Consider the following 13,147-nt stretch of genomic DNA (forward strand, 5'->3'; position numbering starts at 1 on the left):
CCGAGTAGCTGGGACTACAAGTGTGCGCCACCACACCTCGCTAATTTTTATATTTTTAGTAGAGACAGGGTTTCACCATGATGGCCGGGCTGGTCTCAAACTCCTGACCTCAAGTGATCCAGCGGCCCTGGCCTCCGAAGTGCTGGGATTACAGGCGTGAGCCACCGTGCCTGGCCAAGGTGAGCATTCTTAACGCTCTATACGCACCTCTTCAGAAGACAGACAGAAAGCTTGGGTTTTAACAGAAAAGACACTCCAACAACACAGACAACTGATGGCACTGACTGCGTCGTGGCAGGAGCCAGCATGGAGGAGGGCTGAGCGCCATCTTTGTTTCCTTTTGAAATTCTAAGCTACATAACTGTATAACATAACATAACTCAAAACAGAAGTTAAAATTTACATTTAATAATAAACTTTTAGGCTGGGCGCAGTGGCTCACACCTGTAATCCCAGCACTTTGGGAGGCTGAGGTGGGCGGATCACGAGATCAGGAGATAGAGATCAACTTGGCTAACACAGTGAAACCCTGTCTCTATTTATGTTATGTAAAAACACACAAAAAAATTAGCCAGGCATGGTGGTGGGAGCCTGCAGTCCCAGCTGCTTGGGAGGCTGAGGCAGGAGAATGGCGTGAACCCGGGAGGTGGAGCTTGCAGTGAGCCGAGATCGCACCACTGCACTCCAGCCTCGGGGACACAGCGAGACTCCATCTCAAAAATAAATAAATAAATAAAATAAAATAATAAACTTTTAAGAAGTAAAATACAAATCTTAAGCTAAAACGTATTATTATTTAAAGATCCAAACAACCTGAAAGACTCAGTATTTTCAGCTTCAAGACAATGTCTCTCCAATTTATGACATGAGCTATTGTTCCATAAACAAATCCTTGCGCACGTACTGAGTTTACTGAATGCTTAAAGACAATTCTTCCTTGGTGCCTTAATATTTCAAAGAAAAATTAATACACCAAGGGTTTTTTTAAAAGTTGGAATTGGCATATATCTGTGCTGCATTCGACATCAATGAGACAAGCTGTACAAAAAATATTTCATTCACAGTCATTCTATAAATGAAAATACATACAAATCGGTGACAGATACAGAGGAGAAAATAGATAAAACTGAACTTAAATATGCTGAGGTTATTTTCATAATACTTGAAAATTAAGGAAAAAAATGAATGAGAGTTTGTGATGCTGTTACAAAGTTCTTAACCTATACAACGTATGTTTCCCTCTAATTTATTACAACAGGGAAAAGGAACTAAATTGCTGCACTGAACACCTAGGTACTTGGAACTAGGAAAATGCTCTTCATGTTTTTACATGTAATTCCTACAATCTGCTCAAGCAAGCATTACTCCTGTTTTACAAATGAGCAAACAAACGCGTCAGAGAGGTTGCATGCTTAAAAAACTGGGGGAGCACAACACTCAAACCCATAGCTGTCTCTGACCAAAGTCCATGTGCTTCTCCTCTGGAAATGGGCTAACACGGAAAAAACAGCTGCAAACTTCTTTAGTGAGCAGTAGTTCCCAAACACTGTGAGACAAGAGACAGAGTGATCTTATGGAGGGCAGGAATTTCATTCAGAAAATGGTATTTTAGAAAACAAACATGGCAGCAATATGGAAAATGAACTAGAAAGAGAAGGAACAGAGACAGGGAGGGCCGTCAGAATCAATCTCCAAATGTCCACCGACAGACTTCTGTCTTCCGCATTTAGTGTTTTCCTCCTCTGTTATGCTGCCATCACCACCAGAGGGAACCTCAGCGACAGTAAAGTGTTACATGATCCTTCTACAGACAAGATGGGTTTTGTCCATGTTATTTTACCCCCACTTCCAGTGATTCAATGAGTTGGCCAGATGATGTTATTTTTTAATTTATTATTATTTTTTGAGATGGAGTTTCACTCTTGTTGCCCAGGCTGGAGTGCAATGGCGCAGTCTTGGCTCACTGCAACCTCCACTTCCCGGGTTCAGGCAACTCTCCTGCCTTAGCCTCCCCAGTAGCTGGGATTACAGGCGCCCACCACCACGCCCAGTTAATTTTTGTATATTTAGTAGAGACAGGATTTCATCATGTTGGCCAGGCTGGTCTTGAGCTCCTGACCTCAGGTGATTCGCTCACCTTGGCCTCTCAAAGTGCTGGGATTATAGGTGTGAGCCACCGTGTCTGGCCCAGATGATTTTAGATTCGAAAGGTAACCATTTTTCTTTCATCACTATTCAGTCTTTCTATACAAATATACAGTTTAAAAACATACTCAAAACTTTTAAGAAATTGATTCTGGTTATTCGTATTACATCACAACTGAATGTACTAATATTAGAATAACATTTAAATTAAAATATCACATTTGTGGGATCACTACATAAATGTGTCAGGGGCATCCAGGGATAAAACATTTTTCTAGAGGTCTGCGTGCTCTTATTCTTTTTTAATTGTTATAATTAATAGTAAAGATAAACAAAATCATTGAAGCTATAGAAGGGCACTTCTCAAGTCAAATGAACCTTGAACCTAAAAATAAAGGAACCTTAATATAATGGTGGGTAAATGGAAGCCATATAAATCTAGCATAACAAAAATTTGAGGGTTGACATTCCCTTAAAGCCTCATAAACCTTCGTAAAGGATGGTTATTAAATCATGAAGAAGTCAACAGTATTCTAAAAAATGACTTTACATAAAAACACTCTCATGAATGACTGGCAAAGCCACAGGAGAGATCCCCCATGGCCTTGGGAAATGTCTCCTGAGTCGGGACTGGCTGGAAAAGGACAACCTGGGAGACTCCTGCTGCCAGAAGGGAGAGGCAGGTGAGAATAACAGAGGCAAAGGCAATCTTCACCCCCTGGCTGGTATGTATTCCCTAAATTAACTCTACTGATTTCGCAACTGTTTAATTTGGAAATTGCTGTACATATCAACACAAGGTAAAATTAATAGTAATAGGATTTGACATGACAGCTCAGTATCTATTAATACAGTAAGTATCATGCTGAATATATTTAGGTGAGGGGTATTTGAAACAAAAATAATCTTCTTACCTTTCACAGCACCACCATGGGCATGCTGAGGAGTGGAGAGTCTAATACCATTTATTCTACTATTCAATCTGTTGTCAGTTTTCTTAATTTTCTCCCTAAACCAAATGAACACATTGCCAACATTTTTATAAGGTTATCTACCAAACACATTCAGTACAGTATTGACCAAATTCCCTTCAAGATTCTTTAGAGTTAATTTTTTTTAGTAAGGAATAATCTACATACAATTAAGATTCGCCCTTCAGTAAAGTTCTGAGAGTTTTACCCCTCCAAACTGAATGCAATATTTGACAGTAGCTTTATCACCTGCATATATTAATATTTTGAATCAAAAGAGTAAAACCCACAATTAAAAATATAAAGAAAACTAACTTAAAAAATACTATGTTGTATACTATCATAAACTAAACAGGCCTATTATCAAAGGCTATATGCTGTCTTTCCTTAAATTGAACCTACTTTTCTGTTTGTGGCTTTCCTTTCTTCTTATTTATTGAAGATAAACTCCGTTTTTCAGCAGAATGCTAGCAGAAAGAAAAAAAGACAAATCAGACAAAAGCTAAACCTAAACCATACTGACATTTTTACTCTGATAATAAACATTAAAATGATAAATTCTCAGTTGTCTATTCTAACAAGTGTTGATTTCCAACCTATTTTTGAAGTTTCCCACCTGAACCACTAAAATTTACATATTCTGTGACAATTACTTATATATTTTCCTCATGATTAATACAATATTGTTTTCTATTTTTCTTTTAAAATGGACCTACATTCTTTTTTCTGACTATAAAATGAAACACAACGAAGTGACTGGCACTTGCTGTAGGTTTACTTCTATTCAAGTACAATTCGATAAAACTGCCAACACTTAATTATGTCAACTCTAAGAAGAGAGGGTGCAGGTACTGGAGTGCGAGAGAGAAAGTAAACTCAGAGGAGCTTTGAAAATAGGTCCTTAATTATGACTGAAACTATTTACAATTTCTCAGAATATGCGTTAATGCATAAAAACACATTCCAAGAAGAGTTAACATTTGGATCTGAGCGTTGGCCAGAAACAACATCAGGTTAATGAACCAATTTTCTAGACAGAAGTTTCATTCCATACTTGTAACATATACATAGGGACCTGTGAGGCCATGACACTAAACATACTTAAGAGCATTCTGCTTTCTGATCACACCCAAATCTTAAGAAAGCAAACATCTCCTAATGCATTCTGAAGTGTCAGTAAACTGACCCAGATATTCATGAAGAAAGGTCAGTTGGAAAATTTACATCCAAATAGCAAGGCAGTGATTGAAATGTGAATCCTTCTTTCAATTCTTTCAAGACCAAAAAATTTTGGCATAACAATCTAACGTACACCTTGTTAAACAGTGAAGGTATTATTTTTAAAATTTTTATTTTGTTTTAAATTTATTTTTTAGAGACAGGGTCTTACTCTGTTGCCCAGGCAGAAGTGCAGTGGTGTGATCATGGCTCACAGCAGCCTTGAACTCCTGGGCTCAGGTGATCCTCCTGCCTCAGCCTCCCGAGTAGCTGAGATTACAGGTGTGCACTGCCACACTCAGCTAATTTTTAAATTTTTTATACAGATAGGGTTTCACCATGTTGCCGAGGCTGGTCAAATGTGTGGCTTCAAGCAATCCTCCTGCCTTAGCCTCCCAAAGTGCTGGGATTAGAAGCGGGACCCATGGTGCCTGGCAAGGTGTCATATTAAAGTGTACTAATCTTACACAAGCAATAAAAGTTATCTAAATACACATTTTCAAGTCTCAGAAGAGCTTAGATCATATATAAATATAAAGTCTAAAACTTAAACATTCCTTCATTTCTTCTTACCAGATTACTATCTGACTGAAAGCTTACAGAACTTAATTATTTTCTTGTAGAGTAGCAATGCTTTAACTATATAGGTCCAAAACAAACTCCCCCCACACCTGGTCAGCTGAGGTCACACAGTGCTCTGGGTGCTGAATGGTGGTACAGCTTTGCTTCCTCCAATCCACAATTCCATTCTGTTCAGAATATTGCATGGTAAGCCCATCCAGTGGAGAACAACTTGTACCAATATTGCTGCCAAAGAAAAGTTTCTGAAAGTGTGAAAATCTGCCCTCAATAGTAACCTGCTATTTCATTTCAATGAAGAAGTTACAGTAACCCTTTTTTCAATACATTAGTTTCTTCACAGAATGCCTAATGATAGGTCTAAGAAAAAAAAAGTATACTATGAGAAATAAACCACTACACATCTATTTATCATTAATACCTGTCTCTAAAAAGAGTAGTAACAGCTGCACACTCTGCTTTTAGACACTGCGTGATGGTGATCATCATACACTGCTTATTACAGTTGGGACAGAGAGGCTTACACAATCCGCATCTTGAGAGCACTGCTGTCATGAGTACTTAAGTAACTGAGTACATGAAGGGACAGGATAATGAGAACAAAAAACCAAAGAAACAGACAAGAGAAATAGGCCCCAGCAGAATTCAGATGATAAACTTATTGGACATGGACTTTCAGATAACAGTGCTTAACACGGTCGACAAATATAATACTGAGGATTTTGGAAGAGAAATTTGGAGAAGAAAAAAAAATGTAAATTATAGAACTACAAAATAAACTAATATTACAAACTCAACAAATGGGAAATAGATGGAGAAAATTAGTCAACAGGAAACAGATGAAGAAAACCAATGAAGAAAACATTGGTCAGAAGAAAACAGATTAAAGCACTGAGAGTGAAAAAAATGTGAAAAACAAAAAAGGCTTAAAAGACATGAGATGGCAAGGCACGGTGGCTCACATCTATAATCCCAGCACTTTGGGAGGCTGAGGCGGGTGAATCACCTGAAGTCAGCAGTTCAAGACCATCCTGGCCAACATAGTGAAACTCGGTCTCTACTAAAAATACAAAAAAATTTAGCCAGGTGTGATGACAGGCACCTGTAGTCCCAGGTACTTGGGAGGCTGAAGCAGGAGAATCACTTGAACCCGGGAGGCGGAGGGTTGCACTGAGCTGAGACCGTGCCACTTCACTCCAGCCTGGATGACAGAGCAAGAGTCCATCTCAAAAAACAAACAAACAAACAAAAAATGGGACATGGTAAAAAATCTAACATACAAGGATTTGAAGTCTTGGAAGAGGGAACAAGAGAAAAGCGGAGAAGAAATATTTGAAGAAGTAAAAGCTAGTTTTCTAAAATCAAAAGACATCAAGCTACAGATTCAAGAATTCATGCAAAGGAAGCTAGGAAAACTGCTGAAAACCAGACAACAACAAAACCTTAAAAGCAACCAGAGGGAAATGCATATTATCTTCAAAAGAGCAGCAGTAAGACCGACTGAAACTCTGGATGTCAGATGACTTAAGTGTGAGTTCCTCTCAAATGAAGACTCCAGAATAACAGAGTTTATTTGTGAAAAGATCCCAAAAAGCAGGAGCAAGGGAGTGGAGAGAATGAAATGGCAAAGGACTGCAATGAAGAGTCCACAGTGGAGGCTGGAAGCATCAGCAGCTCCGAGCCTCTGGTCCCTCCCAGAATGACAGACCCAAAAAGGATTGAGGCAGCCTCCTCTGTGAGCAGCCAAGGCCCTGAGGTGGAACATGGAAAGTCACGGCTCCTACTTGAAGAGCAGAGTGCTAACATGGTATGAGTCAGAAATCACACAGATGGCTTTATGTGATCTGCAGGAGAAACTGGAGGTGAGCAGAGAGAATAAGATGCAAGGAAATAAAGGGAGAACCAGAAGATGAGGAAGCTATACTTTCAAAAAGCTCATGGAAAATAACTGCCCAATTAGAATCCCACATGTGGCAAGAGTATCTTTTAAAAATGAAGGCAAAATAAACATTTTTTTCCAGATAAAAATGTAAGTACATTCATCACTGGCTGATGTGACTATAGGAAATACTCAAGTGTTCTTCAGTTGGAAGGAAAATGATCACAGGTGGATGCTCAGAGACACAGGAAGGAATGAGTACACAAACACTACAAAAAGGTTTCATGGGGTTTAAAATTATACAGAGAATTAAAATGTATGACAGCCATGGCTTACAAGTTAGGGGGAAATAAATGATGTTACAGTAATCTAAGGTCCTCAAATTGTTTGGGACCAGTACAAGCACAAATATCCCACTTTAATAAGTCAAAGATACGTAATATAATCTCTAGGGTAACCACTAGAAGAATTTAAAAACATTGTAAAACTATCAAGGCTAACAGGGAAAAAAAAAAAAAGTAGAGACGAAAAACAACTCAAAAGGAGGCAAAAAAAAAAAAAGTGAGAAAAGGAAACAGAAAAAGTGGAGAAATAAAAAGCAAATAGCAAAATGACAGAATTATAGCCAAATACATCAGAAATTTAATTAAAATGTACCAAAGCACTTTTTGTTTTAGAAAAAGGATACTTACTTCACAATGGGATTTTTCCCAGTATGCTTCTTGTGGATTATGGTGTGCTGCAATACATCTAGGAGAGAGGAAAAAGTAACTTATTAAATTAAATGCTGCAGCAAAAACCAACAGTAGGATGCTACTAGTCTGTATGATCATAACCACTGGTGACAGACTGTATGAAGCACTTCTAAGCATTTCTCAACAAAGAAGATATCTTAAGCAAATTTTTCAAAAACACAGTAAACTCTGAATTACCTTTTATATCCTCTCAAATGTCTTCCACCTAAGAGCAAATCAATCTTGTTCAAAACTATGAAAGTCTATTATGAGCATGTCCCTACAAAACTAAAACATCCAATTTCAGATAGAACTTTTTAACCATTAAAAAATGAAGAGTTTCAAACATTCAAACCTGTATTTGTTAATATAACAAATGCCCAGGTACACCACCCTCCAGACTGCTCCATATTTGCCTCTTTTAAGAAACAGAGTATCGGCTGGGCGCAGTGGCTCAAGCCTGTAATCCCAGCACTTTGGGAGGCCGAGACGGGCGGATCACGAGGTCGGGAGATCGAGACCATCCTGGCTAACACGGTGAAACCCCGTCTCTACTAAAAAAATACAAAAAACTAGCCAGGCGAGGTGGCGGGCGCCTGTAGTCCCAGCTACTCGGGAGGCTGAGGCAGGAGAATGGCGTGAACCCGGGAGGCGGAGCTTGCAGTGAGCTGAGATCCGGCCACTGCACTCCAGCCTGGGCGACAGAGCGAGACTCTGTCTCAAAAAAAAAAAAAAAAAAAAAGAAACAGAGTATCACAGGAATGACTGAAGTCTTCCTCCATTCCATTCCCCCCTCATCTCTCTAGAGACTAACTAGTACCTTACTTGTTGAAACATTCTAGTTTAAGTTCTAACTATCCATATATGTGTGATCATAAACACATTAGCTGTTACATGTTTCAATACACAACTGTCCTTCAGTATTTGCATGTAATCTATGCACATCCTCCTGTATACTTTAAATCATCTCTAGATTACTTATAATACCTAATACAATGTAAACGCTATCCAAATCGTTGTTACCCTATATGGTTTAGAGAATAATGACAAGAAAAAGAATTTTTTCCCCCAAATACTTTCAGCTCACAGTTGGTTAAACCCACCAACGCAGAGATGGAGAGCCAACTGTACTATAAATATCCTTTATTTTAATTGCTACCTAGTACAAAGACATTATATTTATTTATAACTTTATTAACATTTGAAATTGTTCATGCAATTTGCTGGTATTTGCCCTTGCAAACAATGCTGCCTCAAGGACCTGTGCCCATGTCCCCTTTTGCAGGAGTGTAACAATTTTCATAGATGCAGAATTGCTGGACAGCAGCATATAATTATCTCCAACTTCACTACACAGCACCAAATTTCTGTCCAAAATAGTTGTGTCAATTTATAACCCCATCAGCAGTGCCTGAGAGTTCCCACTGCTTCATATGCTTGATGTCAGACTCCAAAATGTTTTGTCAATCTGCTGAGCGTGAGATGACACCTGTTTCCATCTGCATTTTCCTGATACCAGTGAGGCTGCACACTATGTAATAGCTGTTTAGGTTTCCTCATCTCAGAATCACCTGTTTATGTCTTTCACCTATATTTCTGTTGGGCTGATTGTCTTATTGACTTTTTAGGAAGATCCTTCCATAGTCCGGATATAGTCTTATCTATAAGTATCTTGCAAACATCTCCCAATCTATGGATTGTCTCCTGGCTGTATGGTTCCTTTTGCCACATGGAAACTCTAATTTAGTAAGATCTCTACTGTGGTCATGCTCTACTTTGTTCAAGAAAGGCTTCTCCTCCCAAATTAACATTTAAAAATTTAAATTTTACATTTTACATATAAGTTGTTACTCACTTGAATGTCTTCTGCATGATGTAATTGGGAATCTAATTATACCTGTTTTTTCATATGGAAAATCAACTGTGCCAACACCATTTATTGAACGGTCTATTCTTTCTCCACTTATTTGTAATGCAACCTCTGTCACATTGCAATTCCCATATGTCAATTTCTCCACTCCTTAACTGTTCTATCCATGTGCTATCAGCAGGCAGAATGATTTACTCTAGTGAAGCTACATTTACCTTCTTCTTGACTTGAAGCTTCAGAGCTGTCTTCTTTTAAGTGTTCTAATATCTTAGAAGTCTTCAGAGAGGATTGTAAGTTATCTGCAGGAAGTATTCAATACTATTAACTTTTCAGGAAAATTAAAATAAAGAAAACAAATATAATAATTTTTTTTTACCTAAGGAAAATGAATGGGGGGTGAGTGGTGAAGAAAACACAGCTACGCCGGGCGCGGTGGCTCAAGCCTGTAATCCCAGCACTTTGGGAGGCCGAGACGGGCGGATCACGAGGTCAGGAGATCAAGACCATCCTGGCTAACACAGTGAAACCCCGTCTCTACTAAAAAATACAAAAAAACTAGCCGGGCGAGGTGGCGGGCGCCTGTAGTCCCAGCTACTCGGGAGGCTGAGGCAGGAGAATGGCGTAGACCCGGGAGGCGGAGCTTGCAGTGAGCTGAGATCCGGCCACTGCACTCTAGCCTGGGCGACAGAGCGAGACTCCGTCTCCAAAAAAAAAAAAAAAAAAGAAAACACGGCTACTAGTGAGAAGGCAAGCTGACACTGCCCAAAGCACTAGACTATGAGTGGGAACCGTGATCAAGGAGCCAGCTGTTCCCTGAGGAGCGACTGACCGGGGCAAGTCATTTCATATCTGTCAGCCCCAGTGTGCTCATGAGAAAATGAGCAAATAAAGTAGAAATGTGCCTCTTAAACATCTGTGGTGTGGTAAAGATTCAGTTTTTATTTTTTTTAAATCTTCAGTTTGCTGTGGATCGTTACTTTTGTAAAATACAATAAAATACTGTGGCACTGTCAAATTGTTAATCTCTCAGTGTCTGCTCTCAATTTCTGTTCTCGTGTTACAGAACAGTAACCAGCAATTTATGGACCAGCACTGGCCCATGCAACACATTTTGGATTACTTCCCCATTAAAACACAGGCCAGAAGGACTCCACAGTTCAACATCTTAACTCATTCAGGACTTTAGCATTGTTTTGTTTTCAGCGCTAGTTTTCAGGATATGGAGTGATGCTCTCTGACCCAGAGAATAAAAAGGTAAAGCTGTCAATTAAAAAAAAAAAAAAACCCAACAGTGTATGCAAATGAGCCTTGAAAACAGTGTATTCACTAGTGAAACAACTCAGATATGCATGAACGTTAGGCTGACAAGATTTCCCACAATCTCAAGTTCTGTACTTTGTGTTTTAATTTTACAAACTTGAAACAAAATCCACCAACCTCTTTAGCACTGCTTATGTAATTTAAACACTACCATGCCCTCAAGATGAGTTTATTACTTATATATGAACTCCTCACTTGGGTGAGTTTTCCTGAGCAGCCTGTTCATCTGAACTGAAAGTTTAACTTTGTGCTCAATTCAATGCCTTTTTGAAATTAAACTGATGCTACTGATACATGTTCAAAACAAAGCACTCACATTTGGCTCAGGGAAAAGCACTCACTGATGGTTAAATCTACATAGCTCCAGAATGATCAGGATTCTCTTAATAAATGCTGTTGCTATCATTCAGACATAAATTTAACCCCGGAGTTGTGCATTGTGTCTTGGTCAACTAGTCATAAAGAGTCACATTTTTAATTCTGACTGATAATTACGTTAGCATTTAACACACTCAGAGAAACTTTAAAGGTTAGCCTATATAACACTCAATCATACTATTCTTTAACCTCTTTTTCTCCCACCTCAAATTGAGGAAATATGTGTTTTTCTTTCCCCTTTAAATACAGGAAAATATGACTCTGTTGAAAGCAGAGGGACAGTTTTAAAAAAGAAAAATGTTCCCTGCCATAGTAGCTATGCCTGAAGTTCAGCAGAAATTCTGCTAAAGGACACGCCAATGTTACTGACAAAATATTTGTAAAAGGCAGGCTGAAGTAGATGTGTAGAAAATTAAACACAAGGCAGACAGTGGTGAAAGCTGAAACAAGAGGGCAAAACTCAACATACGGAACATAAGAAAAACTAGCAAAGCTTCATGGAAGAGGTGATGTTTCAGATGGGCCTTAAAACAGGTGTGATTTTAACAGACTATGACAAAAGGATGGATGTTTAAGTAAAGGTACAAATGAGCAAAGACACAGGACAGGCAATGGCTGGGCGTGCTGGGAGACAGAGCACAGGGAGCAGAAGGAAGCTCCTGGAAGGTCACAGTGGGGCCTGAATTTCAGACCAACCAGGAATTTAACACATTTATCCTTGTGATAATCCAGGGATACATTAGAGTGGGAAACTAGAATCTGAGAAGAGTGAGGGTTTACCTTTAATAGTCCTTGCATGAAAGAAAGGCCTAACTGTAAACAAGGGGATGGTAAGGAAGGGACATAAAGGAAGACATCCTTTGTCTGGCATGGGTTGTCCTTTCCATGATGAAAACAAAGAGGCAGAGTGAGAAGAATAGGGCTAATGTTTTCTGTCTGATCGGCTGGAAAGGTCAACTGGAAACAGGTGACAGGAGGAAGACAGACTAAATCATACACCAGCACGTGGCACTGTAAGGTCTCCAGCTGGTGACGGGACAGTTCCTGCCCAGGAAATGAAGGACTGGCCACACCCCAAAGTCTAGAGAGACTCAGACCTTACCTTGGAATCAGTCTGCTCTGTTATATTAGCTTTTATACATGACTTTCTTTAAAACTGCAGTGTAAAACTCATTAAAAATGACAAATAATTGTATGTCACTATTCCTTAACTTTAACTAAAGTGACAAACCTACAAAAAATGACATGGTAAAGCAATAAAATCCAACAAAGAAAAAAGACTTCCACAGAGGGACAGAGGATGCTTACTGAGACTGTGTAGGGAGTCTGATGATATGGACTGAAAGAAGCTGTGTACTTTCTGACTCTGTAGAAAAGCTTGTGATGAACTTGAAAATAGCTGCCTGCATATAAAAAGAAGAGAGATTTGTTAATTTCAGGTAATGTTAATCCACAAGAAGCTCAGTTTCAATTATAAAGCAGACTTAAGTGGCAGTTTAATTCAGGTATGGAAAAATATTTTTCCTGTAGAAAAGAGTATTATTTTCTAATGTATTTCCTATGACAAGAAATCAGTAACATTTAACAAAACTCATTTGCAAGAATTGACAAAATAGGTGCATTTATAATTTTGTATAATCTAATGGTAAGGTTTCAATTCTGGCCCAAAAATGTATTAATTCCAGCCTTTGCCCAAGTGGTCCAACAGCCACCCTTCTGTTCAGAAAAACAACTGCAATTTCTTTACTCTTCTTCACAGGTGGTGTTCTCCTCATTTGGCTGTACTATTTTTTTTTTTTTTGAGACTGAGTTTTGCTCTTTTTGCGCAGGATGGAGTACAATGGCACGATCTCAGCTCACTGCCACCTCCGCCTCCCCGGGTTCAAGCGATTCTCCTGTCTCAGCATCCCGAGTAGCTGGGATTACAGGTATGTGCCACCATGCCTGGCTAATTTTGTATTTTCAGTAGAGATGGGGTTTCACCATGTCTGTCAGGTTAGTCTCAAACTCCTGACTTCTGGTGATCTGCCCACCTCAGCCTCCCAAAGTGCTG

At 39.1% G+C, this 13,147-nt stretch overlaps 1 protein-coding gene across 12 annotated transcripts in view; it reads right to left on the reverse strand.

Moving 5' to 3' along the window:
* ZCCHC2 (zinc finger CCHC-type containing 2) overlaps window positions 1-13,147 on the reverse strand; it is a 66,067-nt gene that overhangs the window by 17,514 nt on the left and 35,406 nt on the right. For all 12 annotated transcript variants that reach the window (XR_286149.4, XR_012427087.1, XR_001486652.4 and 9 more), the window contains 6 exons: window positions 12,403-12,497; window positions 9,612-9,695; window positions 7,485-7,542; window positions 5,006-5,141; window positions 3,519-3,583; window positions 3,060-3,154 (listed from right to left, as the gene is read on the reverse strand). Coding sequence is in view for 8 of the 12 variants with exons in the window: in XM_074022350.1 (XP_073878451.1) it covers window positions 3,060-3,154; window positions 3,519-3,583; window positions 5,006-5,141; window positions 7,485-7,542; window positions 9,612-9,695; window positions 12,403-12,497 (533 nt within the window). In the remaining 4 variants the exon portion in view is untranslated. The remainder of the gene's footprint in view (window positions 1-3,059; window positions 3,155-3,518; window positions 3,584-5,005; window positions 5,142-7,484; window positions 7,543-9,611; window positions 9,696-12,402; window positions 12,498-13,147) is intronic.

This window comes from Macaca fascicularis, chromosome 18 (assembly GCF_037993035.2).
Source record: "Macaca fascicularis isolate 582-1 chromosome 18, T2T-MFA8v1.1".
NCBI lineage: Eukaryota > Metazoa > Chordata > Mammalia > Primates > Cercopithecidae > Macaca > Macaca fascicularis.